The sequence below is a fragment of the Neoarius graeffei genome, chromosome 6 (genome assembly GCF_027579695.1).
Source record: "Neoarius graeffei isolate fNeoGra1 chromosome 6, fNeoGra1.pri, whole genome shotgun sequence".
NCBI classification, from domain to species: domain Eukaryota; kingdom Metazoa; phylum Chordata; class Actinopteri; order Siluriformes; family Ariidae; genus Neoarius; species Neoarius graeffei.
Genome location: NC_083574.1, coordinates 22,354,965 through 22,382,797, shown reverse-complemented (window position 1 = coordinate 22,382,797; position 27,833 = coordinate 22,354,965). Strand labels below are relative to the sequence as shown.

Genomic DNA, 27,833 nt, shown 5'->3' with positions numbered 1-27,833 from the left:
CCAAAGACATGCAGGTTAGGTTAACTGGTGACTCTAAATTGACCGTAGGTGTGAATGTGAATGGTTGTCTGTGTCTATGTGTCAGCCCTGTGATGACCTGGCGACTTGTCCAGGGTGTACCCCGCCTTTCGCCCGTAGTTCAGCTGGGATAGGCTCCAGCTTGCCTGCGACCCTGTAGAAGGATAAAGCGGCTAGAGATAATGAGATGAGATGAGAATTCTGCTAGGAGCTTGTTCATAGTAAACAAAAATGTTTGGAAAAGGTCAATCTTGCAAAAAGACATTTTACCCAAATATTAGGTGTGCTGTATGTATATTTTTGACCCTGTCATTTCAGAAAACCCAAAGAAAATTAAAACTTCTGCACCAAATTTGTGTTGTTTTTTTTTTAAAGCTGTATCCTATACATTCTGCCACAGAAAAAGAACAGTTCAAAGAAATTACTGAAAGCCCAAATATTGCCATGACATTCACGTCACTGTATGTAAACTTCTGACCACAACTGTAAACGTTCTGACATTGCGCAAGATTGTTGAAACAGTGCCATGGCAAATGCACACCATACTGATAACTAAAGGTGGTCCAACAAAATAAGTGTGACACACTTTATTTTGGCTGGGCAGTGTATTTACCACTTCCCTGATCACTTATCTCCATAATCAGTCAGACGAAAGCCTCAAACAAAACTCTGACACAGAGGGTTAAATGTTAAAAAGGTTCAACAGACACAAAGTAAAGTCTTCATCTGTCTTTTATTGAGTCTATAAAAACTGCTGAGCGTTGTGATGAGTGCGTTAGACAGTTGGAGAGAGTGCCTGAAGACTGGATTTCACTGTGGCCAGATTCTGCTTCCAGGAGCTCAGACTGTCATAAAGCTGCTGCCACTGCTGCTTCCCAAATGTGCGATGGGTGCTGTGGCTAAACACACACAAATACATATCAGCATGTGGGACTAGAACTAAAAACACTGATTTTCACTACTTAGCAATGGATGAATTACTGATCCAGTTTATCCCTTTTGATTTAGAACAATACAATTGTAAAATTTAAATAATACAACTCCTTCCCATCCTCAGTGATCCTTATGATGGCAGGGAAGAGGCAGGAATGGGACAACCACCAATAACACCTTTTTTCAGATTTACAAACCCTGCCAATTTGAAATACTTATTTCACTTTGATATGCAATTCTAGGACACATCTTACACACTTTACACAAAAAGAGCATTAGTCAAAGAAATAACCAAGAAACCAAGGGTAGCTGAAGGAACTGGAGAGATCAACAGCTCCAACAGAGAAGCTGTTCACAAAACAGCCATAGCCCAGACATGCCACAAAACTGAGCTTAATGGAAGAGTGGTGAGCCATATGAAATCCTGTTTGGAGTTGGAGACATAAGCAAACACGTGGAAAGAGATTCTCTAGTCTCATGAGACCAAAATTGAACTTTATGGTCTTGACACAAAGCTTTATGACAGAAAAAACAACAATCATCCACATCACACTGAGAACACCATCCCCACAGTAAAGCATGGTGGTGGTAGCATCATGTTCATGATTACCCTTGTCCACTTGGTTGCTTTTCTCTCCAATGCTTTCCTTAACCGTTCACTATCATTTGTTGGAAGGACTCCTTTAGGAAAAGGAGTCAGTCCACCATATTGTTCCCATTTTTTCCCTCCTCATGATGTTCCGTTCAATGTTCGGGATGTTTTAATAACCAAATCCAGAACTTGGAAAACTTACTAGTCCAGGACTTGTTTTAAAAGCTCCTTGGTTTTCGTGATTGCGTTTATTTAGCTATTTATCATAGGACACGTGACTTTTGACTGCAACAGGGTTCTCGCCAGCGCTTTATATGGTTGCGGCCCGCTACGCTAAAATTTCAGACCGCAACGGTAATTTCCCCCCGCTACGCTAAATTTTTAATATAGCGTAACGGTTGTTTTCAGTTGTTCATCACCATCGCCAAAAGTTTTTTTTTTTCCTGCGCACTTGAGCAGTTTTCAAGGTGTCAAAATCAGCCTACGTTTGTTAGGAAACCCATGCCTGGAAATCAGTTCCGAGAGAGAGAGAGAGAGAGAGAGAGATCCTGGCGATAACTTTCTCTTGAGCTGGACTTCGGTGAATGACAATGGATGACGGACCCCCTCGCAAAAAAAGAGACATTCGCTCTTTCTTCACAGTTAGAAATGTAAGTGCACCACTTCTACAGGTTTTCCATCACGCTTGAAAACTTAACCCAAAGCCCTTTGATGAATGAAAACGTCTACTTTGTAAGCAGGTTTAGCAATATGACAGGGCGCACGTATCGGATGATTAGCGCTAATTTACTGGATCCCACTGTGGCTAACATTAACACACTGGTAATCTGCCTGCATGCCATCCATCGTTATATTTCTATAAGGAGACAGGCACAAGAGAGGTTGGAGGAGATGAAGGAAAGGACATAGGAGGCAGAGGAAAGGAGGTAGCAGATAAACGGGCAGAGGACTCATGATTTCGATGGAGGGCCCTCCAGCAGAGGAATTCAATTTTCATGCAGCCTGTGACTCCTGGGCGGGAATGGCTAGGAGGAGATTAAATGTCATTTAATAGTTTTAGATTATATATTAATTATTTATTAAGGGGGCTGGGTGTATGTTATGCCTGAATGAAAATGCAATTTGTTTTTTTTTTATTTTTATGTGCTCAGGCATTTCTTAATTTCTTAATACAATAAAACATTCATTATCTCTTTGGTTGTGTCTGAGTTTACATATCTTTTGACAACACCCTTTGTAGTTCAGTGAAATACAACAGTAGGTAACACATTGCCAAGATCCAAAGATGTAACAATTTTCCATCAAGGATATACAACATAAAAAATGCAATTTATCCCCTCCAGGAACGTCAAATATGGCCAATTTTGGGCATGATTTTTCAAAATCTCCGCACCATCCCCCCGCTCGGTCGCTACGCTCCCTCGCCATAACCCATTACGCTAAAAAAAAATCCTGGTGAGAACCCTGTGCAATTAATAATGGGGAAAATACTTATGCAAATCACCCCCCCCCCCCACACACACAATTGTTTTTGTAAATAATTTTTGCAAACTACATTGTTTTCCTCCTACTTTTGTAGATTCCTGACATTCAATCCCAATTAAGTCTACTTCAATTACAAAATGTGGAAATGTTGAAAGGGAAGTATACTTGAATATATAACCAAAATACCTTAAAATACAAAACTAAATATAAGCACAGTGTTCTCCACTTTTCAAAAATAAAAGGTGGTGGCGGGGTTTGGGGGCCCAGGGGCGGAGCCCTGGTGGGGGTCAGGAGTCCCCCTGAAGCTGACGAACTTTGGGCTTTTTTGACAGTGAAACTGGCCAATAAATGGATAGGAAATGCTAAAATCATTGTTAAAATCATTTTACAAAAACTTAACACACTTACTGTACATATCTTTGTCAATGTGAGACTCATTTGACATTTCAGTTGAGACTGATGTGCCTGTTGCACATCCATGAATTAAATTTTTTTTTGTGTGAAAAATAAATGAACTTCCATGCATAAACAAAATACCCAATTACAATAAATGCATACATTTTTCACAATACACAAATGTTAACTGGGTGAAACCCAGGGATCCCATCAGTAATTGAAAAAAATAGAGGAATGTAAGAAACTATCAGCAGGGGTCAAGGGGGCTGCAAGTCCCTTGCGGGGTGCAGGGGCAGCGCCCCTGCTGGGGGTACAGGGGGCAAAGCCCCCTGAAGCTGTTGAGATTTTAACATTTAAAGATGCTATAGAACACTTTTTTTTTAACATAGATTTAACATAGAAAAGCAACAGAATTTAACAATAATGTGTATCTATTTGATGCCATATTTTGTAATCAATGACATAAGTGGCAAAAAAAATTTTATTTATAAAAATTAGACGAAAATGTAGCTTTGAAGAATATACTTGCCTAAATATTCCACTGATTTTGTTATAACAATAGTATCCATAGTTCATCTCATTTGTTTATTTTTTTGTTTCAAGTTAATGTCAATACTAGTCTAATATAAGCCACATTCATTTTTCAAAAATCATGAATATGAGCAGAAATCAATGATTCAGTAATATTAGATATATACATATGTACAGCAAATATTGGAGATATTTGATTTAAACCTCTCTCTTTTTGAAAGGTTTCACTGCAGAGGAATTTAATGCTCTTTTCTTTTTTCTGTGATCTTTCCTCCAGTTTTCTCTGCTTTTGTTTCTCTGATCTTTCCTTCTGCTTTTTCTGATGTTCCTGCAGTGCTCTGAATTAAGTTCAACGCATTAGAAACAAAAGCACGAACGGAGTTAAGACACGTTTTCTAGCAAATGGGCGCAGCCATATTGTTCTCTCATTCTATCGCGTACAGTCTCTCGGTATTTACATCAATTTAACTTCTGAGTGTTCCCGAATGTCAACGAGAACAAATGAAGTCGACGAAAACATCGTTAAACAAGCAAACCAAATCAGGACGTATTCTGCTGGTCATTTTACTTAAACATATTTTTAACGGATATACAAGAGATTTAAAAAAAAAACCAACACTTTGGCTAGAAAAATAGCGGAATTCCGCTAAATAGCGGACATCTGGGATCCCCGGAAACCACTCCAATCAATGCATGAGCTGATGCGTGTGCCCGAGACTGGCACTACAAAGCCACCCCAGCCTCCATAGTTTGGGTCCTTTAACCCAGGAACCCGGAAGTCCTGCTGTAAACAACCACAGGGAAGCAACGGGAAAATGCAGCTCTCACCTACACAAATAACAGATACATAAAATAAAAAGACCTGAACTTAGTGTGTGTGTGTGTGTGTGTGTGCTTTTATATGATTACTGTAACTGTGTATGGTCAGAAAAGACGATAGATAAGCGTAACCATGGCACAATAACACTACAAACACCCGCAAAGTTATTTAGCTGCTGGCTAGCTGCAGCTTATAGCTTCCAACGTTACTATGTGCCAGTATAGTGTAATGTGGTGCGGTGTAGTGTAACACAGGGATAGACCTCAATCTGCAGAGCTGTGTGTCACATTGTATGCAGCCGACCAGATGGTTTTCTACTGCAGTTGTGTGGCCACTTCAGGTAGCCCCGTATGCATTTGCTTAATGGTCTTCTGCGTGTTAAATAGTTACAAAATTATAATAAAGCGAATACTTTACGATTTATTTGGTGTATACTGATGAAGTTATGGGTTTTTAAAATTTCTTTTGGTCAAGGGAAGGGTGGCGGGCCAGAATTATAATGTGGCAGTGCACCACTTTAAAAGCGCCCATGGAGAACACTGAAGTATCTTATCGCTACATAGAAAACAAGTTTCCTGTGCCGATATTGAAGCACCAAGGTATGTATACAAAACCACTGATGTGAATGCTTTGTGATTAAGGACCCAAACATCAGAATAGTATAGCTCATTTAAGGAAGCTTACCTTACGACAACCTTACGCTGTGTCTGGTCAATTTTGCAGTAAACCATCTTGGTCCGAACGGCTAGTAAAATGAAAGGAACAATACGTATACGAAGATTAGGATCCGAGACACATGCAGTGATGATATCCACTCACTCAAACAAAACTTGTTCAGCACTTATGACTTAAAAATCATAATTTTTATTATGCCCAATCTACCAGAGATCTCTAGAGGCCTCAGAAACTGAGCCATACCATCAATTACGAAGGGTTCCACATCATCTGCGCCAATCTGCAGCTCCTGCTGCATTGTGTCAAAGGAAATCTCCTTCGTCTCCACAGCCATGCCCATGAAGGTCAGTAGCCTCATCTTTGCCATGTTCTGCTCATGTGACAGACCTAAACACAAATACAAGCAACATTTATATTTTGGCAAACCAAGAGTCATGTGTGGTGGAGGAGCTTGCCCTGCATTTGCACAGTTGCCTGCACAACTCCTTGCACATGATCATGTGATTAACACCTTGTTTCCCCCACCTCAAAGTCAATGCTATATTGAGAAGTAGTCAACCAACCAAAAATAGCCAGCTCACAGCAGTGCTGGGGTTAGAATCTGCCTAAAGAATCCATCGTGGGCAATTAACACATATCAGACATGGTAAAAATTTGAGGGTGTGGTTCTCAGAATTAATAGGGATTTTAAGTACATTGGTGTATAATCAGCTCCAGTGACAGGAAAGTCTGCATTTGTGCTGTAGCCAAAGTTACGAACCAATATGATAATGAAATATGGTCATGAATGCAAATGAAGAATGCTTTATGCACCTGATGAAAAGCTGATCTAAAAAGGCTTGGTCAGGTCATACGGAACACAATATTTCACAAAATCTATTAGATTTTAGCATCCTTAGGCTACAGTCACACTACAGCTTGCGATGCTTTGCGATAGGTTATCAATGAAAACGAGGCGTTTCGGTGATGCATGGTGATGTATAGGAAAGCTAAAAATTGTGGTCACACAGCAGATGAACATTTGAGTGTTACACCTTCATGCGCTTGAGTGGCCATGCTTTCTCACAGGACCCAGTCATGGGAAACACCTGATGCTGATTTGTGCGCAATCAGCACACGCATATAAGGACACAGAGGCTTTGCAAAGTATTATCATGGTCATGTTTGTTTCTAGCCATGTTTATGACTCTGCTTTTGGTTTCGTTTGTGTTCTGTAAATATGATACCTGCTAATAAACACTATTCCTGCACTTACATCCATCTCTTGGCGCAAACCTGGCAGAATACCTGCAAAGTCTCTATGAAAACAGCGTCCTGATATGTGCATGTTGATTGCGCTCAAATCAACATCAGGCGTTTTCCATAATGACTGGGTCCCAAGCACACGCACAGCGCTCTGAAGGATCCCCAAATGCAAGTGCACTTTTTAAGTCTTGAGGAGGGTCAGGCTATGCCGAGCTGTTGGGTTGATGAGGTTCCCACGAGCATCAGGGACATGGATTTGAGACAAATACATCTCAAGAGGCTCAAAGTTGTTCCCCAAGCTTTGGGAAATATTCCCAAACCCATCTATGAGTATTCACAGTTTATTTTGCTGACGAAAACATCGGCACCAAATTTCAATGCATGCACTGAAATTTTTGTGAGACATTTTTGGCCACTCATGAGGACACGCACCAAAAAACAACTTGCAAAGCTCAGAGAACAAATCGCTGTGTATTGCACGATTGGTGGCAACGCTACCAATTTTTCATCACCAAGTATTCGCAAACCCATCATGAGCTGTAGCGTGACCAGGGCCCAAGGCAAGGCAAGTTTATTTATATAGCACATTTCATACACAGTGGCAGTTCAATGTGCTTTACAGAAGTAAAAGCAAAACAGTAAACAATAGAAAATAAAATTACATAAAATAAATGGGGAAGAAAATTAATAAGAATTAAACAATAGTAGAAATAAAATAATAAAATGAGATAAAAGTTCAATTAAAAAAAACAGCAGAATAAAATAGAATACAAGTTAAGTAGAATTTAAAACATGGAGAGACTGTAAAAGTAAAGAGTTTAAAACATGTAGAGATGGCAATATTAATAATTTAGCAGAAAGCATCTGAAAACAGCTTGGTCTTTAGTCTAGATTTGAAGCTGCCAACAGCAGGAGCATTTTTAATGTCCTCTGGCAGTTGGTTCCATAGCTGTACTGCATAGTAGCTAAAAGCTGCTTCACCACACTTTGTTTTAACAACAGGTTTTAACAGTAAATTTTTCTGCTGCGATCTGGTAGATCTGATTGGGTTAGGCCACTGCAACATATCAGAGAGGTAATTGGGCCCTGTACCATTTAGAGATTTGTACACCAGCAGCAATGCCTTAAAGTCAATAAGTTATCAAGACAATAACTTATCGTTCATTGAATAACCAGTAACATCAGGCTTAGAGGACACAGCTTCACCCAATGGGAAACCTTGTTTTAACAACTATAGAATACTGCATGAAACATCTCTGGTTTATTTCCCGTCAAAACTTAAAGTCCCTAATATCTGGCCAAATATATGGGTTAGTCTTAGTAATAAAAGTGACAATTCTGTGTATAACATCTAGTAGCAAATAACATACATACAGGTGTAATAGAAAAATAAACACGACACTTATCACTGCAATATAATATGCGCTATATGACCAAAAGTATGTGGACACCCAAGTTCTAAACGTCCAATTCCAAAACTTTGGGCACTGATGTATGTAATTGCTATAACAGCTCCCACTCTTCAGGGAAGGCTTTCAACTAGATTTTGGAACACAGTTGTAGGGATTTGTGCTCATTCAAGAGCATTAGTGAGGTCAGGCATTGATGTTGGGCAAGGAGGCCTGGGGTGCAGTCAGTGTTCCAGTTCATCCTGAAGGTGTTCAGTGGGGTTGAGGTCAGGGCTCTGTGCAGGACAATCGAATTCTTCCACACCAACTTTGACAAACCATGTCTTCATGAATCTTGCTTTGTGCACAGAAACATTGTCATACTGGAACAGATTTGGGCCTCTTCAGTTAAAAGTAAAGGGAAACTAATGCTGCAGCAGACAAAGACATTCTAGACAACAGTGCGTTTCCAATTTTGTGGCAACATTTTATGGAAGACCTACATACGACAATGACTGCCCGGTGTCCACAAACATCTGTCCATATAGTGTAGCATCCTGAACAGTACTTAAGTCTTGCCCACTATAAATGCAGTAGATTCCCAATCAGCGTAGGCTGTGACTGAAATGCGATTTACACAAACAGAGCACCTCTGCATGACTAAACACAGATGTAATCAAGTAAATATTACTTGCCAATTTCCTCTATTTCTCCCAGACACCCTCCTAAAATTATATTAGTGCGCCAATCACTAATACAAGCTGCTGCTGTTGAAGCACTGTAAATTATTAACATTTAACCAAATTAAAAATTTATTTACATTAATTAAGTACTCAGTGACACCACCAGTGACCCAGTGATGCATTATATTAGGTGCGGAGTCTTTACAAAGTGTATCTGAATGATCTCATTCATTTTAGATGCAGGGAGGATCCCAGCTTTAATGAACTCTCCTCTGTGAACAGATACAAAACAAAACCTCTGCTGAGTGGTAAATTCCAGCAGAGCAGAAACACTGCTTATGTGCTAATAGAACATCTCGGTCTGTGCTCGCGTTTAACGGTCCAGTGAACATAATGGTAAAATAATAATAATAAATGGTCATCAGCTGAGGTGCAAACCAGACTGTCTATTTGTGCTACTGTTGCTAGTTTTTATTTATTTATTTATTTATATTTGGCTTGGTAGGTTGCCAGTGTTTTTCTTCTCTCTTTCAACCGAGGGAAAAATACCTATTTGCGCTGGGGGTGGGGTGTCTGCATTTGGTATGTACGTTTGAACATAAATGTTGGCCAGTGACTTCACTTTTTGTCAAAGCATGCAAACATGACTGAGACAAGTACAAGTTTTCTAATCTTATAGCAACCATGTTTGCATGAGGCTAACTAAATGCCTCAATCATTTTTCACTACAAACTGGACTGAGTTGTTCAGTAGCATAAACAAACTGACTTATGTGGTTTCTGGCTCTACAAGATATCTTCTGCTGTTTTAATCAGAATCACTTTCTACCACAGCATGTAGTCTGGCATCATTAGTGTAATTATACACTTACTGGCCACTTTATTAGGAACCCCCATTCACCTGCTGTTTTATGCAGTTATCTAATCAGCCGATCTCTTGATAGGCGCACAATGCATAAAATCATGCAGATGCAAATTAAGAGCTTGAGTTAATGTTCACTTCAAACATCAGAAAGGGAACAATTGTGATCTCTGTGACTTTCACTGTGGCATGGGTGCTGGTGCCAGATGGACCGGTTTGAGTATTTCAGAAACTGCTGATCTCCTGGGGTTCACACACAACAGTCTCTAGAATTTACACAGAGTTTTTGTGTGAAAAACAAAAAACAGTGAATGAGCAACAGCTCTGTGGGTGGAAACATCTTGTTGATGAGATGTCAGAGGAAAATGGCCAGATTGGTTTGAGCTGCCAGGAAGGATATAGCAATTCATAGCAACTCTTTACAACCGTGGTGAGCAGAAAAGCATCTCAGCATGCAACAGTAGAAGACCACATTGGGTTCCACTCCTGCCAGCCAAGAACAGGAATCTTATGGCCCTTTTCCACTACCCTTTTTCAGCTCACTTCAGCCTGACACGGCTCGCGTTTCGACTACCTCAGAGCGGCGCGACTCAGCTTGCTTCAGCCTTACTCAGCACCCAAAACTCACACGGTTTTGGAGTAGGGCTGAAGCGAGCCAAACCGAGCCGAGTGGGGCTAGGGGCGTGAGGAGACACTCCCCTGTGCACTGATTGGTGAGGAGGAGTGTCCTCACATGCCCCCACACGCCCCGCGAGCATGCTGGGATCTGTAAACACCGTAAACCCGGAAGAAGAATAATTACGAATTATGAGAATTTCTGAAGCCTTATGCGCCTCGCCTCATCTATACGCTCTTGCCAGTATCTGTTGGCGTTGTCGGTGACAACAAGCCACAGCACCAAGACCAGCAACACTAACGACTCCATGTCCTCCATGTTTATTGTTTACTCTCCGGGTCGTGAGACTACCGCTTAAAAGATCACTGATGTCACTGTTTGCGCCGCCTAACGACATCACGTAACGTCCACCCACTTTCGCTAACTCCACCCAATGTGTCCACCCACTTCCAGCTAGCACGGTTCAGCGCGGTTGTAGTCGAAATGCAACTCCAACAGCCCCACTCAGCTCGACTCAGCCCAACTCAGCACAGCCCAACTTGGCCACGTCGGTAGTGGAAAAGCGGCATTAGAATCAAGAATAAAGTTCCTATTAAAGTGGCTGGTGAGTATATGTTGAAACTGGTTCAGATTCATACAAGTGTGTTATGATCACTATTAATAAAATAAAATAAATAAAATTTCACTGCTGGCCAAACTCTAGATTTGCAGGTCATCATCCGACAAAGTACTTACCAAGAGAATCGATGAAGTCTTTGTTGCTCTGGTAGAATTTGACATAGGCTGCTAGTTTTGCACTCACAAAGATGGTCAGCAGCTAAAAAGAAAGAAGATAAAACACTGTCTTAGACACACTCCCTATAAAACTAACATTCATTTGAAATCACTATACTCTGTAATATGCTTGTGCCCATGATCAATACGGTACATCTGATTGTTGAGATACATGCACAAAATAATCTTGGGAAAATCAGTTTATTGCTTCTTTCCCTGCACTTAATTTATCCAGGATAATGAATGAATGCCAGAAAACAAATGCTGCATATAAAATTCTGAATGTAAACCTCTCTCAAAAATACTCTATATAGTCACAGAACAGAAGGACCATTTGAAACTGTTCGATCTCTCATTTTCTGTCTTCGAAGATGCTTTCAAATTGCCCTCAGTTGAAGGCATCAGTGTATCCTTGATACTGCCAAACCAAACTTGACTAGACCAAAAAAAAAAAAAAGGACTGAACTTCACAGAAAAGCAATCTCAAATGCAAATAAGTTTTTGGGCTTAGATTTTTGAAAAGTTACCAAGAAAATACAATGTTTTTATCTTATAACTGTGTGACTGTGACCAAAAAAACCTGTCTGCTATGATTTGTGAGGCATCTGTTAGCTAACTTTTTGATTTAGTTACATGGCATACTGATGTCACATTACCGTAAATCCCATCCAAAAGAGTTGTTTGAAATGAATGACCTTAGAATGACCAGGCCTTCAGTCAAAAGTCCTGCCTTATAAGACACCTGCCTATTACACCAGCAAGGTAAGAAGGCAGCAACCTTCCATTCTGAATGCAGCCACAATGTGCTACATGATCATAGTCGTTTGTTTCCCTTCATCTATGTAATGCACTGAACTACGTAACTAGTTTGAAATACTTTTATTACATTAGCTATCATTTTTATCCCAAGTTTGAGTAAAAAACAAAACAAAAAAAACAACAACCCAAAGACATTACAGCTTTTAGTTACTCAGTGGGCTAGATAATGTTCTTTTAATCTGTCCACCCTTGCAGAAGTAAACATATAGCATATGCCTAATGCCTACTCACATCATGGATGAGCTCTCCCTCCAGGAAGCGCACAGGTTTCAGAGCCAGGAGATGGTCAAACAGAAACGTGTTTGGGTCTTTCAAAGCACGGACAATGCACCTGTAAGAGGGAGACTTGAGTATGTAATTTTATATTATATAATATCTGTTATAAACGTACCTTTAAGGGATATTTTTCAAGTTTTTGTAGAGAGATAGCAGACAAATATGCTTGTTTAATGCAAATGTACGTGGCCAGGTCAGGAAGGATAAGACTGGACAGAGCAAAAATTATTTTTGTGGGCATTTTATTTCCCCACTGAATTTAACACACACACACACACACACACACACAAAAAAAAAAAAAAAAAGCAGCGTTAACGTTATAATTTTGAGGGTTTAGCGAATTCAGTGTGAACAAAAAGTATTTTCCTCAAGTTCTGTACTTAACTTCCAGCCTCAAACTATGCAATATAATAAATTAAACAAGATGATGTGGACTCTGGACAACAGGAATAGCTACACTACCGTTCAAAAGTTTGGGGTCACTTTGAAATTTCCTTATTTTTGAAAGAAAAGCACTGTTCTTTTCAATGAAGATCACTTTAAACTAATCAGAAATACACTCTCTATATTGCTAATGTGGTAAATGACTATTCTAGCTGCAAATGTCTGGTTTTTGGTGCAATATCTACATAGGTGTATAGAGGCCCATTTCCAGCAACTATCACTCCAGTGTTCTAATGGTACAATGTGTTTGCTCATTGCCTCAGAAGGCTAATGGATGATTAGAAAACCCTTGTACAATCATGTTAGCACAGCTGAAAACAGTTGAGCTCTTTAGAGAAGCTATAAAACTGACCTTCCTTTGAGCAGATTGAGTTTCTGGAGCATCACATTTGTGGGGTCGATTAAATGCTCAAAATGGCCAGAAAAATGTCTTGACTACATTTTCTATTCATTTTACAACTTATGGTGGTAAATAAAAGTGTGACTTTTCATGGAGAAAACAAAATTGTCTGGGTGACCCCAAACTTTTGAACGGTAGTGTATGTTTAAATAAAGAAAATAAAAATACAAAACCCAAATAAACAAGTCACACAGCTCATAAAGATGTTTGCCAGTAAAATGCAATAACTCACTGGTAAGTATACAGTACATTCATGAGCAAAAACTGCATTTATAAACACGTTTAAATAACTCACAAATTTCTCAGAATAAAACACTCTCATTCCAGTAAGCAGCCTGCACGCTGGCTGACACACACACACCCCCCCTTAACACGTCTTCTTTTCTCCCCTCTGGACCATGAAAAGTGTAGAAAAATACATTTTATACAGTCAGAATGCAACAATATAAAGTTGATTCCGTACATAAAGTGCAGTTTATCATGACTTGCACCGACCAGCTACTTCAGGGATGTGATTTGGGGCTGGTGAAATTATCTGAAAATTTTAGCCAGGGATCTGGGGGCCGCAGGCCCCCCCCCCGAAGCTCCTGGGTTTTGGGGTTTTCTGACTTAAAAATTGTACTAAAATGGCAAGCAAACACACAAGAAAAAACTTGTCATGATTAACAAATTCAAGCCAATTTAATGGTCAACATGCAACTCTGACACACACACACTCTCGCGCGCGCACACTCACACACTCTCACTCACTCACCCCCCCCCAAAGAACCAGCGCGGCAGGGCCCGCTAGCCCCGCGCCTTGGGACGTAATTCGCCCCGCGGCGCTCCGCTTAGGTTTCGTTTCTATCCCAGGCTCCAATCCGACTTTGGACGCTCGTAGCTCGGGCAGGGGAGGTCCCAGTATCCCCAAACTTGACAGCCAGAGACCTCTGCCCTCTCCCCAAAGAACGAAATCGCTGAACAAATCTCACAGTCTCATGTCCAACGTCTGTAGCAACCTCTTTCTCCAACCATTCCCAGCGGAACTTGTTTTTCACTATTCTGTCGATTTCTTTAACTCGATTTGCATCTTTACGCTCGATCACGGAGGCTGCCATCCTTCAACTCTGTTTGAAGCGAGCTTACATACAGCTATCTAACAAGCGCGTTAATTGGTTGTTACAGAGCGATGGGCCAATCACGTACCTTGTTTCATCTCAATGACGTAATTGCGTCAATGAGATGAAACGAGGTACATGATTGGCCCATCGCTCTGTAACAACCAATGAATGCGCTCGCTTCAAACAAAGAGTTGAAAGATGGCAGCCTCCGTGATCGAGGCGTAAAGATGCAAATCCGAGGCTGCCATCTTTCAAACAAAGTCGGAACGAATAGGATACGAGTGTGGATTTGAGGGAAAAATCGGAAACATTTTTTTTTTCAAGTTTTGAGGTGAAAAAAGTGGAATTCCGCGAATTTGCGGAAAAATCACATCCCTGCTACTTGCAACATCACTCGCGCTACATCAGTTCCTGATTTCCCAAACCATGGGGAAGGGGGCACAGAATGTGCATGCGTTAATCATGCATCAAAAAAAAATTACTGGTGTTAAAAGGAATTTGCATTAACGTGTTATGTTCACTTCGACAGCACACACACAGCTCAGCGTAAATGAGTACACCCCCTTTGAAAAGTAACATTTTAAACAATATCTCAATGAACACAAACAATTTACAAATTGTTGACAAGTTTAATATAACATCTGTTTAACTTATAACGGGAAAAAGTAAGGTTAATAATATAACTTAGATTACACATTTTTCAGTTTTACTCAAATTAGGGTGGTGCAAAAATGAGTACACCCCACAACAAAAACTACTACATCTAGTACTTTGTATGGCCTCCATGATTTTTAATGACAGCACCAAGTCTTCTAGGCATGGAATGAAAAAGTTGGCGACATTTTGCAACATCAATCTTTTTCCATTCTTCAACAATGACCTCTTTTAGTGACTGGGTGCTGGATGGAGAGTGATGCTCAACTTGTCTCTTCAGAATTCCCCAAAGAAAATAATTTCTTTCCACCAAGAAAGGTGAAGGCTACAGGAAGATCAGCAAAGCTTTACTTACAAGTCAGAATACTGTTGCAAAAGTGGTACAAAAATTTAAGAAAGATGGAACTGCAACCATCTCACAGAGACGTCCAGGTCGTCCACAGAAGTTAACACCTTGACAGGAACGTCTTCTGATGAGAAGGGTTGAAGAAAATCGGCATGCAAGTTCACTGCAGTTATCTAAAGTAGTAGAACGCCAAACCGGGGTGACTATTTCCCATGACACAATACGGTGTACACTGCAGAGGAATGGCATGCATCAGTGCCGTCCACGAAAGAAGACTCTCCTAAAGCCCAGGCACAAAAAAGCCCGCCTAGAGTTTGCCAGGGCCCATGCTGACAAAGATGAAGACTACTGGGACTCTATACTCTGGAGTGATGAGACCAAGATAAATGTTTTTGGAACTGATGGCTTCAAAACTGTATGGCGTCGCAAAGGTGAGGAATACAAAGAAAAATGCATGGTGCCTGCAGTGAAACATGGTGGTGGCAATGTCCTTATGTGGGGCTGCATGAGTGCTGCTGGTGTCGGGGAGCTGCATTTCATTGATGGCATCATGAATTCACAGATGGATTGCTCTATACTGAAAGAGAAGATGCTACCATCACTCCGTGCCCTTGGTCGTTGTGCACTTTTCCAACATGACTAAACACACATCTAAGGCCACTGTTGGATTTCTGAAGAAGAACAGGGTGAAAGTGATTCAGTGGCCAAGTATTTCTCCTGATCTGAACCCAATCGAACACCTATGGGGAATTCTGAAGAGACAAGTTGAGCATCACTCTCCATCCAGCATTCAGTCACTAAAAGAGATCATTGTTGAAAAATGGAAAAAAAATTGATGTTGCAAAATGTCGCCAACTTATTCATTTCATGCCTAGAATACTTTTGGTGCTGTCATTAAAAATCATGGAGGCCATACAAAGTACTAGATGTAATGTTTTTTGTTGTGGGGTGTACTAATTTTTGCACCACCCTAATTTGAGTAAAACTGAAAAAAAAAAAAGTTATATTATTAACCTTACTTTCACGTTATAAGTTAAACAGATGTTATATTAAACTTTGTCTTGTCAACATTTTGGAAATTGTGTTCATTGAGATATTGTTTAAAATGTTACTTTTCAAAGGGGGTGTACTCATTTACGCTCAGCACTGTATATCTCACTCACACACACACACACGTGTGTGTATAATGTATATATGTGTGTATATTATTTATATCACAATGTCTCTCAGATATGTCTATCACAAAATCTCAATAAAAAAACTTAAGTTCGTGGGTGTAAGGTGGAAAAATGTGAATAAGTTCAAGGGGTATGAATACTTTTTCAAGGCACTGTATAATGTCTGGCAGAATTCTGGTTGGATATTTCCTGATTCTTCATGGTAGAATTGGTAGAGTTCAATTAAATTTTTTTTTTCTTGGCATGGACTCAACTTAGAAGCACGGTCCATATATTATCAATAGGGTTAAAGTCAGGACTTATTTTAAGCTCAATGTTAGCCTGCTTTATCCTCCACAACCAGCTCTGATGCATGTTTGGGTTCATTGTCCTGTTGTAACTCCCAAGTCATGTTCAAGTCTCTGATGGTTTATGCTGAAGAATTCTGAGGTAGTCCTCTTTCTTCATTATTCCATCCACTTTGTGCAATGAACCAGTTCCACTGGCGGTAAAAACAGCCCCAGAACATGATGATCCTACCACCACCAGCTGGTACAGTGTCCCTCTGTACATGGTGGTCATGGGGACAAACAACTCAATCTTTGTCTCATCTGACCATACAGCTTTCCTCCAGAAGGCTTTTTCTTTGTCCGCGTGGTCGGCTTCAAACTTTAGTTAAGCTTGAAGGTGTCGATTTTGGAGCAGGGGGTTATTTCTTGGATAGCAGCCTCTTAGTCTATGGTGATCTGAACTGTAGACAGTGATCCATCAGCTTCCAGTTCAGGGCAGGGCTGTGCCATGGTGGTTCCCAGGTCGCTCCTGACCATCCAAACCAATTTCCTTTCAGCTGAGGGTGACAGTTTGGGTTCTCTTGAAGCAAAGTGGCTTGGCAAAGTGACTACACCTCACAATAACTTGGATAAAATTGTTGGAACTGATCTTGGAATTTGCAGTTGTTTAGAAATGGCTCCAAGAGACATTCCGGAGTTGTGTATATCTGTGATCCTCTTTCTAGGATCTGCACTGAGCTCCTTGGACTTTCCCATTTTACTGTGTTGGTCTGAGTGCTGTAAACAAACCCTTTTTATGAAGGCACAGAGATGCTATCAGCTGTTGTCAATCATGATCACTAACAGGAAGTTAAGAGACCTCGGCCTTGGTAAAATAAAAGACATTTTGGAAGTTTCAGCACCTCTGAATTAATAATCTAAGTGAGCGCATGCAAATTTTTGACCTGTATGTATAATTTTCGTCCCTGTGTTGATTTCAGAAAAGCCAAAGAAAATTAAAACTTGTGCACCAAATTCTAGTTTTTATTATTTTTAAAAAATTATTAAAGATGTATGCTATACAATCATTCTGCCACAGAAAAAGAACAGTTCAAAGAAATTATTGAAAGCCCAAATACTGCCATGACATTCATATCCAAGATGGCATTCATGTCACTGTATGTAAACTTCTGACCACAACTGTGTGTATGTGTGTGTGTGTGTGTGTGTGTGTGTATAGAAAAGCATACCTGTGGGCATCTACCCGGGCTTGGGAAGCATTGTCTTCTGTATAACTGCCCAACAGTTCTACCATCACTTTAGCTGCAGTCTCACTGTACATACACAAACCATATGATGAATAAACTAATATCAAGAGAAAATTGATCTTTTTGAGAAATATTTGTGCATGTACCTCTTCTTACAGTCGACCAGAGCCTCATACACCAGCCTCAGCAGAGTGTGCTTCTTCTCTGTGCTCAGGTTCCAGTCAATGATCCACTTGCGCACCTACAGACAAATGGCGAATTATAATCATTGGAATTAGCGGATACGAGTTGCCCCCCCGGTGCATTAGCCCTGCTGCTCAGGTCATACCTGATCCAGATCCGTTGGGATGAAGGCAATGGCGTTGCAAGCAGCTGCCACTTTAATGAGACTGCAGTATACTGTGTATCGCACTGGTGCATTCTCATCCATACCGTGGAACAGGTTACTCAGGCTGAAACGTTAAACACAAAACAGTCACTGACAGTGGGATACACTGAACTGAAACGTGCAACAATCCATCATCAAACTTTTCAATTCATCTCCAGTGTACAAACCATGTCACACTTTCACATCTGCACTGTATTTATTTACTTATTGTTTCTTTAACTCTCATTCAAACCCTTTTCATCACTTCTATGGACGGACACTGTTTACCGACTGGCTAGTTAACAGTTTCTGCAACACAAATTGTGCACAGCGTCTACAAATAGGAGTTCCAAAGTCTACACACAAACCATGACTACTTAAGATCTTGTTGTATTCATTCAAGTTTATGTATTTGAAAATGGATGAATGATTGGGCGAACAGAAGGAAGGATGGATGGATGGATGGATGGGCAAGTGATGGATAAAGAAATGAGTGGGTGAGTGAAAGGATAGATAAACACATGGATGGATGTGGGCGTGAATGAAAGAACAAGTGAGTGAGGGCAAGAGTAGATGATTTTTTTTTTTGGGGGGGGGAACACTGATGAGTGATTTACAATTTGAGTAAGCGAGGGATCAAAAGATAAACGAGTTGGTGAGCAAGGGAGCACATGTGTGAATGAGTGGGTGAGTGAGGAAGTGAACACATGAACAAGTGGATGAGCAAGGGAGCACATGAATGGGTAAGCAATAGCAAAAGGATAAACAAGTGGGTGAGCAAAGAACAAAAGGAATGAGTGAGCAAAAAGATCTCATCTCGTCTTCATCCACTTTATCCAGCGCCGGGTCACGGAGGCAGCAGTCTGAGCATGGAAGCCCAAACTTCCCTTTCCCCAGACACCTCTGCCAGCTCCTCGGGAAGAACACCGAGGCGTTCCCAGGCCAGCTGAGAGACATAGTCCCTCCAGCGTGTCCTGGGTCTTCCCCGGGGCCTCTTCCCGGGGGGACATGCCTGGAACACCTCCCCAGGGAGGCGTCCAGGAGGCATCCGAAAGAGATGCCCGAGCCACCTCAGTGGATTCCTCTCGATGTGGAGGAGCAGCAGCTCTACTCCGAGCTCCTCCCGAGTGATTGTGCTCCTCACCCTAAGGGAGCGCCCAGCCACCCTGCGAAGGAAACTCATTTCGGCCGCTTGTATCCATGATCTTGTTCTTTCGGTCATTACCCAAAGCTCATGACCATAGGTGAGAGTCGGAACGTAGATCGACCGATAAATCGAGAGCTTCGCCTTTTGGCTCAGCTCCTTCAACACAACGGACCGGTAAAGCGACCGCATCACTGCGGAGGCTGCACCGATCCGCCTGTCGATCTCACGCTCTATCCTTCCCTCACTCGTGAACAAGATCCTGAGGTACTTAAACTCCTCCACTTGAGGCAGGACTTCTCCACCAACCTGGAGAGGGCAAGCCACCCTTTTCCGGTCGAGAACCATGGCCTCGGACTTGGAGGTGCTGATTCTCATCCCAGCTGCTTCACACTCGACTGCAAACCGCCCCAGTGCATGCTGAAGGTCCTGGATTGAAGAAGCCAACAGGACATCATCCGCAAAAAGCAGAGATGAAATCCTGTGGTTCCCAAACAGGACTCCTTCCGGCCCCTGGCTGCGCCTAGAAATTGTCCATAAAAATTATGAACAGAACCGGTGACAAAGGACAGCCCTGCTGGAGTCCAACATGCACTGGGAACAGGTCTGACTTACTGCTGGCAATGCGAACCAGACTCCTGCTCTGTTCATACAGGGACCTTAGCAAAGAGCCCCGAACCCCATACTCCCGAAGCACCCCCCACAGAATACCACGAGGGACACAGTCGAATGCCTTCTCCAGATCCACAAAGCACATGTGGACTGGTTGGGCAAACTCCCATGAACCCTCGAGCACCCTATGAAGGGTATAGAGCTGGTCCAGTGTTCCACGACCAGGACGAAAACTGCATTGTTCCTCCTGGATCCGAGGTTCGACTATTGGCTGAATTCTCCTCTCCAATACCCTGGAGTAAACCTTCCCGGGAAGGCTGAGAAGTGTGAGTCCCCTATAATTGGAGCACACTCTCTGGTCCCCTTTCTTAAAAAGAGGGACCACCACCCCAGTCTGCCACTCCAGAGGCACTGTCCCCGACCACCACGCGATGCTGCAGAGGCGTGTCAGCCAAGACAGCCCCACAACATCCAGAGACTTGAGATACTTGGGGCGGATCTCATCCACCCCCGGTGCCTTGCCACCGAGGAGCTTGAAAACCACCTCAGTGACTTCGGCTTGGGTAATGGACGAGTCCACCTCTGAGTCATCAACCTCCGCTTCCTCAATGGAAGACGTGACGGTGGGATTGAGGAGATCCTCGAAGTATTCCTTCCACTGCCCGACAATGTCCCCAGTCGAAGTCAACAGGTCCCCACCCGCACTGTAAACAGTGTTGGCAGAGTACTGCTTCCCCCTCCTGAGGCGCCAGACGGTTTGCCAGAATTTCTTCGAGGCCGACCGATAGTCCTCCTCCATGGCCTCACTGAACAACTCCCAGTTCTGAGTTTTTGCCTCCGCAACTGCCCGAGCTGCAGCACGCCTGGCCTGCCGATACCAGTCAGCTGCATCCGGAGTCCCAGAGGCCAACATGGCCTGATAGGACTCCTCCTTCAGCTTGACGGCGTCCCTTACTTCCGGTGTCCACCACCGGGTTCGGGGATTCCCGCCACGACAGGCACCGGAGACCTTGCGGCCACAGCTCCAAACAGCTGCATCTACAATGGAGGTAGAGAACATGGTCCACTCAGACTCAATGTCCCCCACCTCCCTCGGAAGCTGGGAGAAGCTCTCCCAGAGGTGGGAGTTAAAGACCTCCCCGACAGAGTGCTCGGCCAGACGTTCCCACCAGACCCTCACCATACGTTTGGGCCTGCCAGATCTGTCCGGCTTCCTCTTCTGCCAGCGGATCCAACTCACCATCAGGTGGTGATCAGTTGACAGCTCAGCCACTCTCTTCACCTGAGTGTCCAAGACATAGGGCTGGAGATCAGATGAAACGACAACAAAGTCGATTATTGACCTCCGACCTAAGGTGTCCTGGTGCCACGTGGACTTATGGACACCCCTATGCTCGAACATGGTGTTCGTTATGGACAAACTGTGACTAGCACAGAAGTCCAATAACAAAACACCACTCGGGTTCAGATCGGGGCAAAACGATGAAAAAGTGAACAGATGAATGATTGGGTAAGCAAGAGCAAAAATGATGAATGAGTAGATAAGCAAACAAATGGATGAACAAGTGGCTGAGAGAGGGAGCAAATGGATGGACAAGCAGATGCGAAAGAAGAGGAGATGAACAAGTACGTGAGTGAGGGAATGCAAATACAGATGAACAAGTGGATAAGTGAAGTGAAGAAATGAATGAATAAAAGGTGAGATACTAAATGAAAGGATGAACAAACGAGTAGATTGCGTACATACAGCTGCATCCTGAGAGTGGGCCGATCTCCCTCACGGAACTTGACCAATTTCTCACACAGACTTTCGATGAGCGCCTCTTGTTTCTCCGTCTCCAGGATCAGCAGCAAAGACACAATACTGTTCATCACACTCTCCACATCTACACACACACAAAAAAAAAAAAATTATATATATAAAATCACTAATTAATACATTATTCAGCTTGCTCAGTCCGAGTAAATAATCAGAGAGAAAAACATTTGATGACCAGAGAAACAAACAAAAACAGTGCTGTGGGAGAAATGTATTAAATACTCAAAGTCTTAAATTTATTATTAGGGTAGACATACAGTGGCAGAAAAGTTCAACAAAGCTTCAAAATCTCAAAAATGAACAGGGCAGAGAACACACAGCAAGCGCTTAATAACAGCTAAACAAATGATACATAATTATATTATTCATGTAAACATTAGTGCAATGTTTATACACATTAATATTATACACACAGGACACTTTTTTTGATGGAACAAAAACATGTATTCTATTCCCTTCTAGCGGGTTTCATTCATTTGGTTTGATAGCATCAATATTATTAGCATATCGCTAATCCTACGTGTATTACATCACTCTACCCAATGGAGAATGAGCGCTGAATATAGTGTACGATATTGCATGGTTGTCAAGACATGACATCACATGTCAGAGACAAAACCTGCGTGCTAGCAAGCAACTGTGACAATTTGTAAACAAACATGACCGCCAGGTTTGCTTCATTAAATATGGAAGATTTTGAGAGAATTTTGAAACAGAAAGACGCGTTAAACACCTGAAACGAATGTGTAGTATAATAATAATAATAATAATAATAATAATAATAATAAAAAATGGCTTTTTTCATTGTATATCAGATATATTCCATTCAGCTTGCATGATACTGAACTTGTCTTCGACTCGTTCAAGATCATGCTAGCTGAATGGAATATATCTGATATACCATGAAAAAAAAAAAGCCAGCCAATATTATTTAAATAATAAGCAAGATGAAGTTCAGGTTATTGTTCACCAATATTCACTGAGCCTGAGGCGGATAATTGTTTTACTATAAATACACAGGTGATAATCTAAAAAAAAAAAAAATTTATTTCCAACTTGAAAAGTGGCATGCAAATGTAATAATGGCACAGCGCAGACTTGTGTCACTTATCAATGCTGACTTGCATAAAATACTTTGTTTTGAAACAGATAAAATAAATCACAATTCTAAGCTACCTTTGAATAGTTTTAGACCAAACTTCATAGCATCTTTAGTGCTTTTAGGAGCAACATTTTCTTTCATAATTTGTAATTCTTCCTCACTTACGCTGACAAAGCGATTGGTCGCCATTTTGCCGAGTCACTCGAGGTGATTACCGAGAAACAGTCTGAATTTCTCAACCAATGAGTGCGTGCGATTTCCTATAAAATCACCTGTGAATTTATACGAAACAGTATCATGTAACTAATAACACAATATTAACATCTACAGTTTCAAAATCTTTCACTGGGGACTGCATCTGGTCCTGTTTTTTTCCCCAAGGTGGGTTGAATATGGCTCAAATCATACTCCCACTGAAATCAAACACCAGTCAGGTCCACATGGACTCAGACACATCACAAGCATTCCTGGACAAGTGAAGTGCAAATAACCATGTCCATACCTTCCCAAACCTCATCAATGATGTAAACACAGGAAAGTTTGATTTAAATTGAGTAAATACTGCATGTGTGAATGCAAGCTAAAATATACAAGCGCACCACATGTAGGGGATGGACTTGGTTTCTTACCTTTATCATCTTCCTTCAGACAGACATCACAGGCTTCAATAATCTGAGCCAGATCGACATGAAGGCCTCCCTCTGAATTCTCCTCCGAGATCTCCGCTCCTTTAGATTTGATGTAGGCTCGCAGCTCAGAGGCCTATAGCCAGGAAACACAAGAACAAAAGTTCTCTGATCTTAGGGTTTGAGCTTTTAGTTACACAGGACTGTGCAAAAGTCTTAGGCACATGCAAAGAAATGCTAAAGAGCAAAGATGTCTTCAAGAATAATAAAATGTTTCTCCATTAACAAAAATACTATAAAAAGCAGTAAACAGTAATAAATTAAACAAAGTCAATATTTGGTGTTATGACAGTTTACCTTAAAAAAAAAAAAAGGGGGTGTGACGTTTCATAAGGAAATGAGCTGTAGGTTTTACTGAGCATCTTGCAGAACAAGCCACACTTCTTCTGGACACTTTGACCGTCACACTTGCTTCTTAATTTTACAGCAAAAACCCAGTCACCTTCATTATGTTTTTTTTTGTCTGTAAAGTGTCTCTTATGTAATATGCTGCTTTCTTTGCTGATATACAAACATTTTCTGTAACATGTGATTTAGTGCTAGAAAACTAATGTTTGGAACTCTAAAATATTTGTGACGATAATGCAGAAGTCATGGGGGGCTTTTGCACAGCACTGGAAATAAAGAGGTATCCAAAACATTTTTCTTTTAACTTTCACTACCAGCTTAGGGTGTTTCTAACTCCACTACTGCTAGAATATAATAAATGGTTTTCCACTGCTAAACCTACTAAGACTTTTATAGACACAAATGTTTTACTGGGAAATATGCCACTCATATTTTTCATACGAGCTACATCTGGGACATCAAGAATCAAAACCTCTACATGTCACTCGTGAGGAAATCGATGATTTGTTTTGATCAATTTGGGTACTTTTTGTTTGTGTCTCTATATAATAAAAAGAAAAATCCCACACTGGACTGAAGATATGAAGTTTATCTTCTCATGTTGAAAAACTCACATTTTTCATCCGAAATCCATAGTGGATTTGAGTGACAGATTTCCCGATATTTCACTCTGACGACATCACTCCCAGTGTTTTCCTGATGACTTGACATGCATTGTCAACAGGGCAAACCGGTTCAAAATGAAAATTCTTTTGATTAACTTGCATAGATTTTGTGGATGTGCCCATACAATATAAAGAGCATTACTCGGTGGTGCAAAGATATGAAGTTTGCTTCGCTCACTCATGAAATATATTCACCACTTGAAGATAAACTTCATATATTATATGGACAAGTGTTTTACTGGAAAATACACCACTTGTATTTTTCATACAAGCTACATCTGGGACATGGAGATTCAAAAGTGTGACATAATTCTCTACATGTCACTCGTGAGGAAATCGATGAACTGTTTTGATAAATTTGGGTATTTTTTGTTTGTGAATTTCTTTTTATTATATAAAACAAATCACACGTTGGCTTGAAGATATGAAGTTTATCTTCACGTGTTGAAAAATTCGCATTTTTCATATGAAATACGTCACAGATGTGAGTGACATATTTTCAGATATTTCATTCCGATGTCCTATCTCGGTCCACTTTTGGTAGGTACTAGCCACTGCATACCGGGAACACCCAACAAGATGGGCCATTTTGGAGATGCTCAGACCCAGTCATCTAGCCATCACAATTTAGCCCTTGTCAAATTTGCTCAGATCCTTATTGTTGCCCATTTTTCCTACTTCCAATACATCAACTTCGAGAATTGACTGTTCTCTTGCTGCCTAATATATCCCACCCCTTGACAGATGCCACTATAATGAGGTAATCAATATTATTCACTTCACCCGTTAGTGTTTTTAATTTTATAGCTGATTGAGGTGTGTATATTACAGGGATCCCAGCAGTAATTGAAAAAAAAAAATAGAGGAATGTAAGAAACTATCAGCAGGGGTCAAGGGGGCTGCCTGAAGCTGTTGAGATTTTAAAATTTAAAGATGCTATAGACCACATTTTTTACATAGATTTAACATAGAAAAGCAACAGAATTTAACAATAATGTGTATCTATTTGATGCCATATTTTGTAATCAATGACATAAGTGGCAAAAAAAAAAATAATAAAAAAATTAGACGAAAATGTAGCTTTGAAGAATATACTTGCCTAGATATTCCACTGATTGTTATAACAATAGTATCCATAGTTCATCTCATTTGTTTATTTGTTTTAAGTTAATGTCAAAACAAGTCTAATATAAGCCACATTCATTTTTCAAAAATCATGCATATGAGCAGAAATCAATGATTCAGTAATATTAGATATATATGTACAGCAAATACTGGAGATATTTGATTTAAACCTCTCTTTTTGAAAGGTTTCACTGCAGAGGAATTTAATGCTCTTTTCTGGGGTGCATTCTTTCCTCCAGTTTTCTCTGCTTTTGTTTCTCTGATCTTTCCTTCTGCTTTTCTGATGTTCCTGCAGTGCTCTGAATTAAGTTCAACACATTAGAATTAAATTAAGTTCAACGCATTAGAAACAAAAGCAGAGGTGGAAAAACCCGGGTGCAGAAAGTAAAAACCCTGCCACATTTTTGCTCCAGCCAATTCAATGAACCAGCTGATCCTAATTACCACATCCCCTAAGCCAGGTTGATGAGCTACTTGGTGAAATCACCTGTGTTGAGAGCACAGGCAGAAGGAAAACCTAAGCAGGACTTTTACTTTGTCAATCCAGTTTTTCCACCTCTGAACAAAAAGCACGAACGGAGTTAAAACATGTTTTCTAGCAAATGGGCGCAGCCATATTGTTTTCTCGTTCTATCGCGTACAGTCTCGCGGTCAGTGTTGCCAGATACTCCTGACGTTTTCCAGCCCAAAATATGTTCAAAACCCGCCAAAATGCACTTGAAATCCCCCCCCCCCATTAGGCGTGGAACCGCCCAATCTGGCAACACTGCTCGCGGTATTTACATCAATTTAACTTCCGAGTGTTCCCGAATGTCAACGAAGACAAACGAAGCCGACGAAAACCTCGCTAAACAAGCAAACCAAATCAGAACGTATTCTGCTGGTCATTTTACTTAAACATATTTTTAATGGATATACAAGAGATTTAAAAAAAAAAAAAACACTTTCGCTAGAAAATAGCGGAATTCCGCTAAATAGCGGACGTCTGGGATCCCTGATATTAAAAAAAAAAAACCACACACACACCTTCCTCAAAATCAGTTTGTTGTTTCACAGTACATTTCCAACAACAGTAAGTTCATCTGTTTACCACAGGTGGTGATGACAAACAATAAAACTAACTTATCCAAGTAAATAAAAAGATGTCTCTCTCTCTCACATACTTATGACACAGATGTTACACAACACTGACAAACTGAAAAAAAAAAATCATAACATGACCATAAGCACATCCAAAGAATGGTCAGTGTTTACGCGGAGATTATTATATTTCTGACTTCTATTTTATTAAAATAACAAAAAAATAGTGCTAACTTTACCTTAAGTAAAGCAGCATAATTTTAAAACTGTATTTTGCAAATTAATATTAAGCTTCCATGAAACGAAGAAATAATTAGCAACATAACTGTTTATTTCAGTTTAGCTTCAATATAAAAATAACATAACAGATGGTAATCTCAGGCTAAAGCGAACAGTTCGCTCACGAACTACGGCTCAATCCCAAACTCAGCCCGACAAGATAAATAACGCACTCCGTTTAGGGTAGAAAATATTATGACACGCCCCTTTGTAGTGCACACATATAGGACGTAGGGAACGATTTGAGATTGGTCCATTGCTAAACCCAGCGCTCATCAAGAGCTAGTTGCTCTTGCTTTGACCAAACTGAATAAAGCTCCATACAATATAAACTGCTACTAAACACACGTAGGTTTTATTAAATACTATCAGTAATACCTGATCATCCTCAGTAATGTCAATAAAAGCTGGAACACTCATGTTTGTGAAGCGCAGATAAAATCCACACGCTCACTGCCAGGCTCCACAGACCGGAAAAAGAACTTTGCAAGACGCCGGCGCCACTCATGTACTTCCGGGTGACTGTCTTAAAGCAACATGCAATACATTTATCACTGTCTACTTTATTAGGAACACCTAAACACCTTCTCATTTATGTAATTATTATGTTGCAGCAGTCTTCTTCTTTCGGCTGATCCAGATCATCATGATCCGTATATTTGATTTAGAATAGGTTTTTATACCAGATGCCCTTCCTAATGCAACCCTCCCCAACCTATCCAGGCTTCAGACCCACACTAAGTATGCACTGACTTGTGCAACCCCAGTGGGAGGAAACCCACGCAGACACAGGGAGAACATGCAAACTCTACACAGAAAGACCCCCATCAGCCGTGAGGTTCAAACCTTCTTGCTG

The 27,833-nt window shown here is 40.9% G+C and overlaps 1 protein-coding gene across 1 annotated transcript; it reads right to left on the bottom strand.

Moving 5' to 3' along the window:
- Window positions 1–732: 732 nt before the first annotated feature.
- eif3m (eukaryotic translation initiation factor 3, subunit M) lies at window positions 733–27,465 on the bottom strand. The gene is made up of 11 exons (XM_060923437.1): window positions 27,356–27,465; window positions 23,424–23,556; window positions 21,621–21,759; window positions 18,079–18,202; window positions 17,897–17,991; window positions 17,733–17,816; window positions 12,068–12,167; window positions 10,979–11,060; window positions 5,694–5,837; window positions 5,460–5,520; window positions 733–917 (listed from the first exon to the last, which is right to left on the bottom strand). Exons 1-11 carry the CDS (start codon window positions 27,395–27,397, stop codon window positions 794–796), a joined length of 1,128 nt encoding a protein of 375 aa, XP_060779420.1. The 5' UTR covers window positions 27,398–27,465; the 3' UTR covers window positions 733–793.
- Window positions 27,466–27,833: the final 368 nt, after the last annotated feature.

Coding starts and splice junctions, on each gene's coding strand:
- eif3m (XM_060923437.1), bottom strand. CDS start 27,397: ATGAGTGTTCCAGCTTTTATTGACATTACTGAGGATGATCAG. Junction 12,168..17,732: donor GCCCGGGTAGATGCCCACAG/GTATGCTTTTCT, acceptor TCCCTCTTACAG/GTGCATTGTCCGTGCTTTGA. Junction 5,838..10,978: donor AGACTTCATCGATTCTCTTG/GTAAGTACTTTG, acceptor ATTTGTGTTTAG/GTCTGTCACATGAGCAGAAC.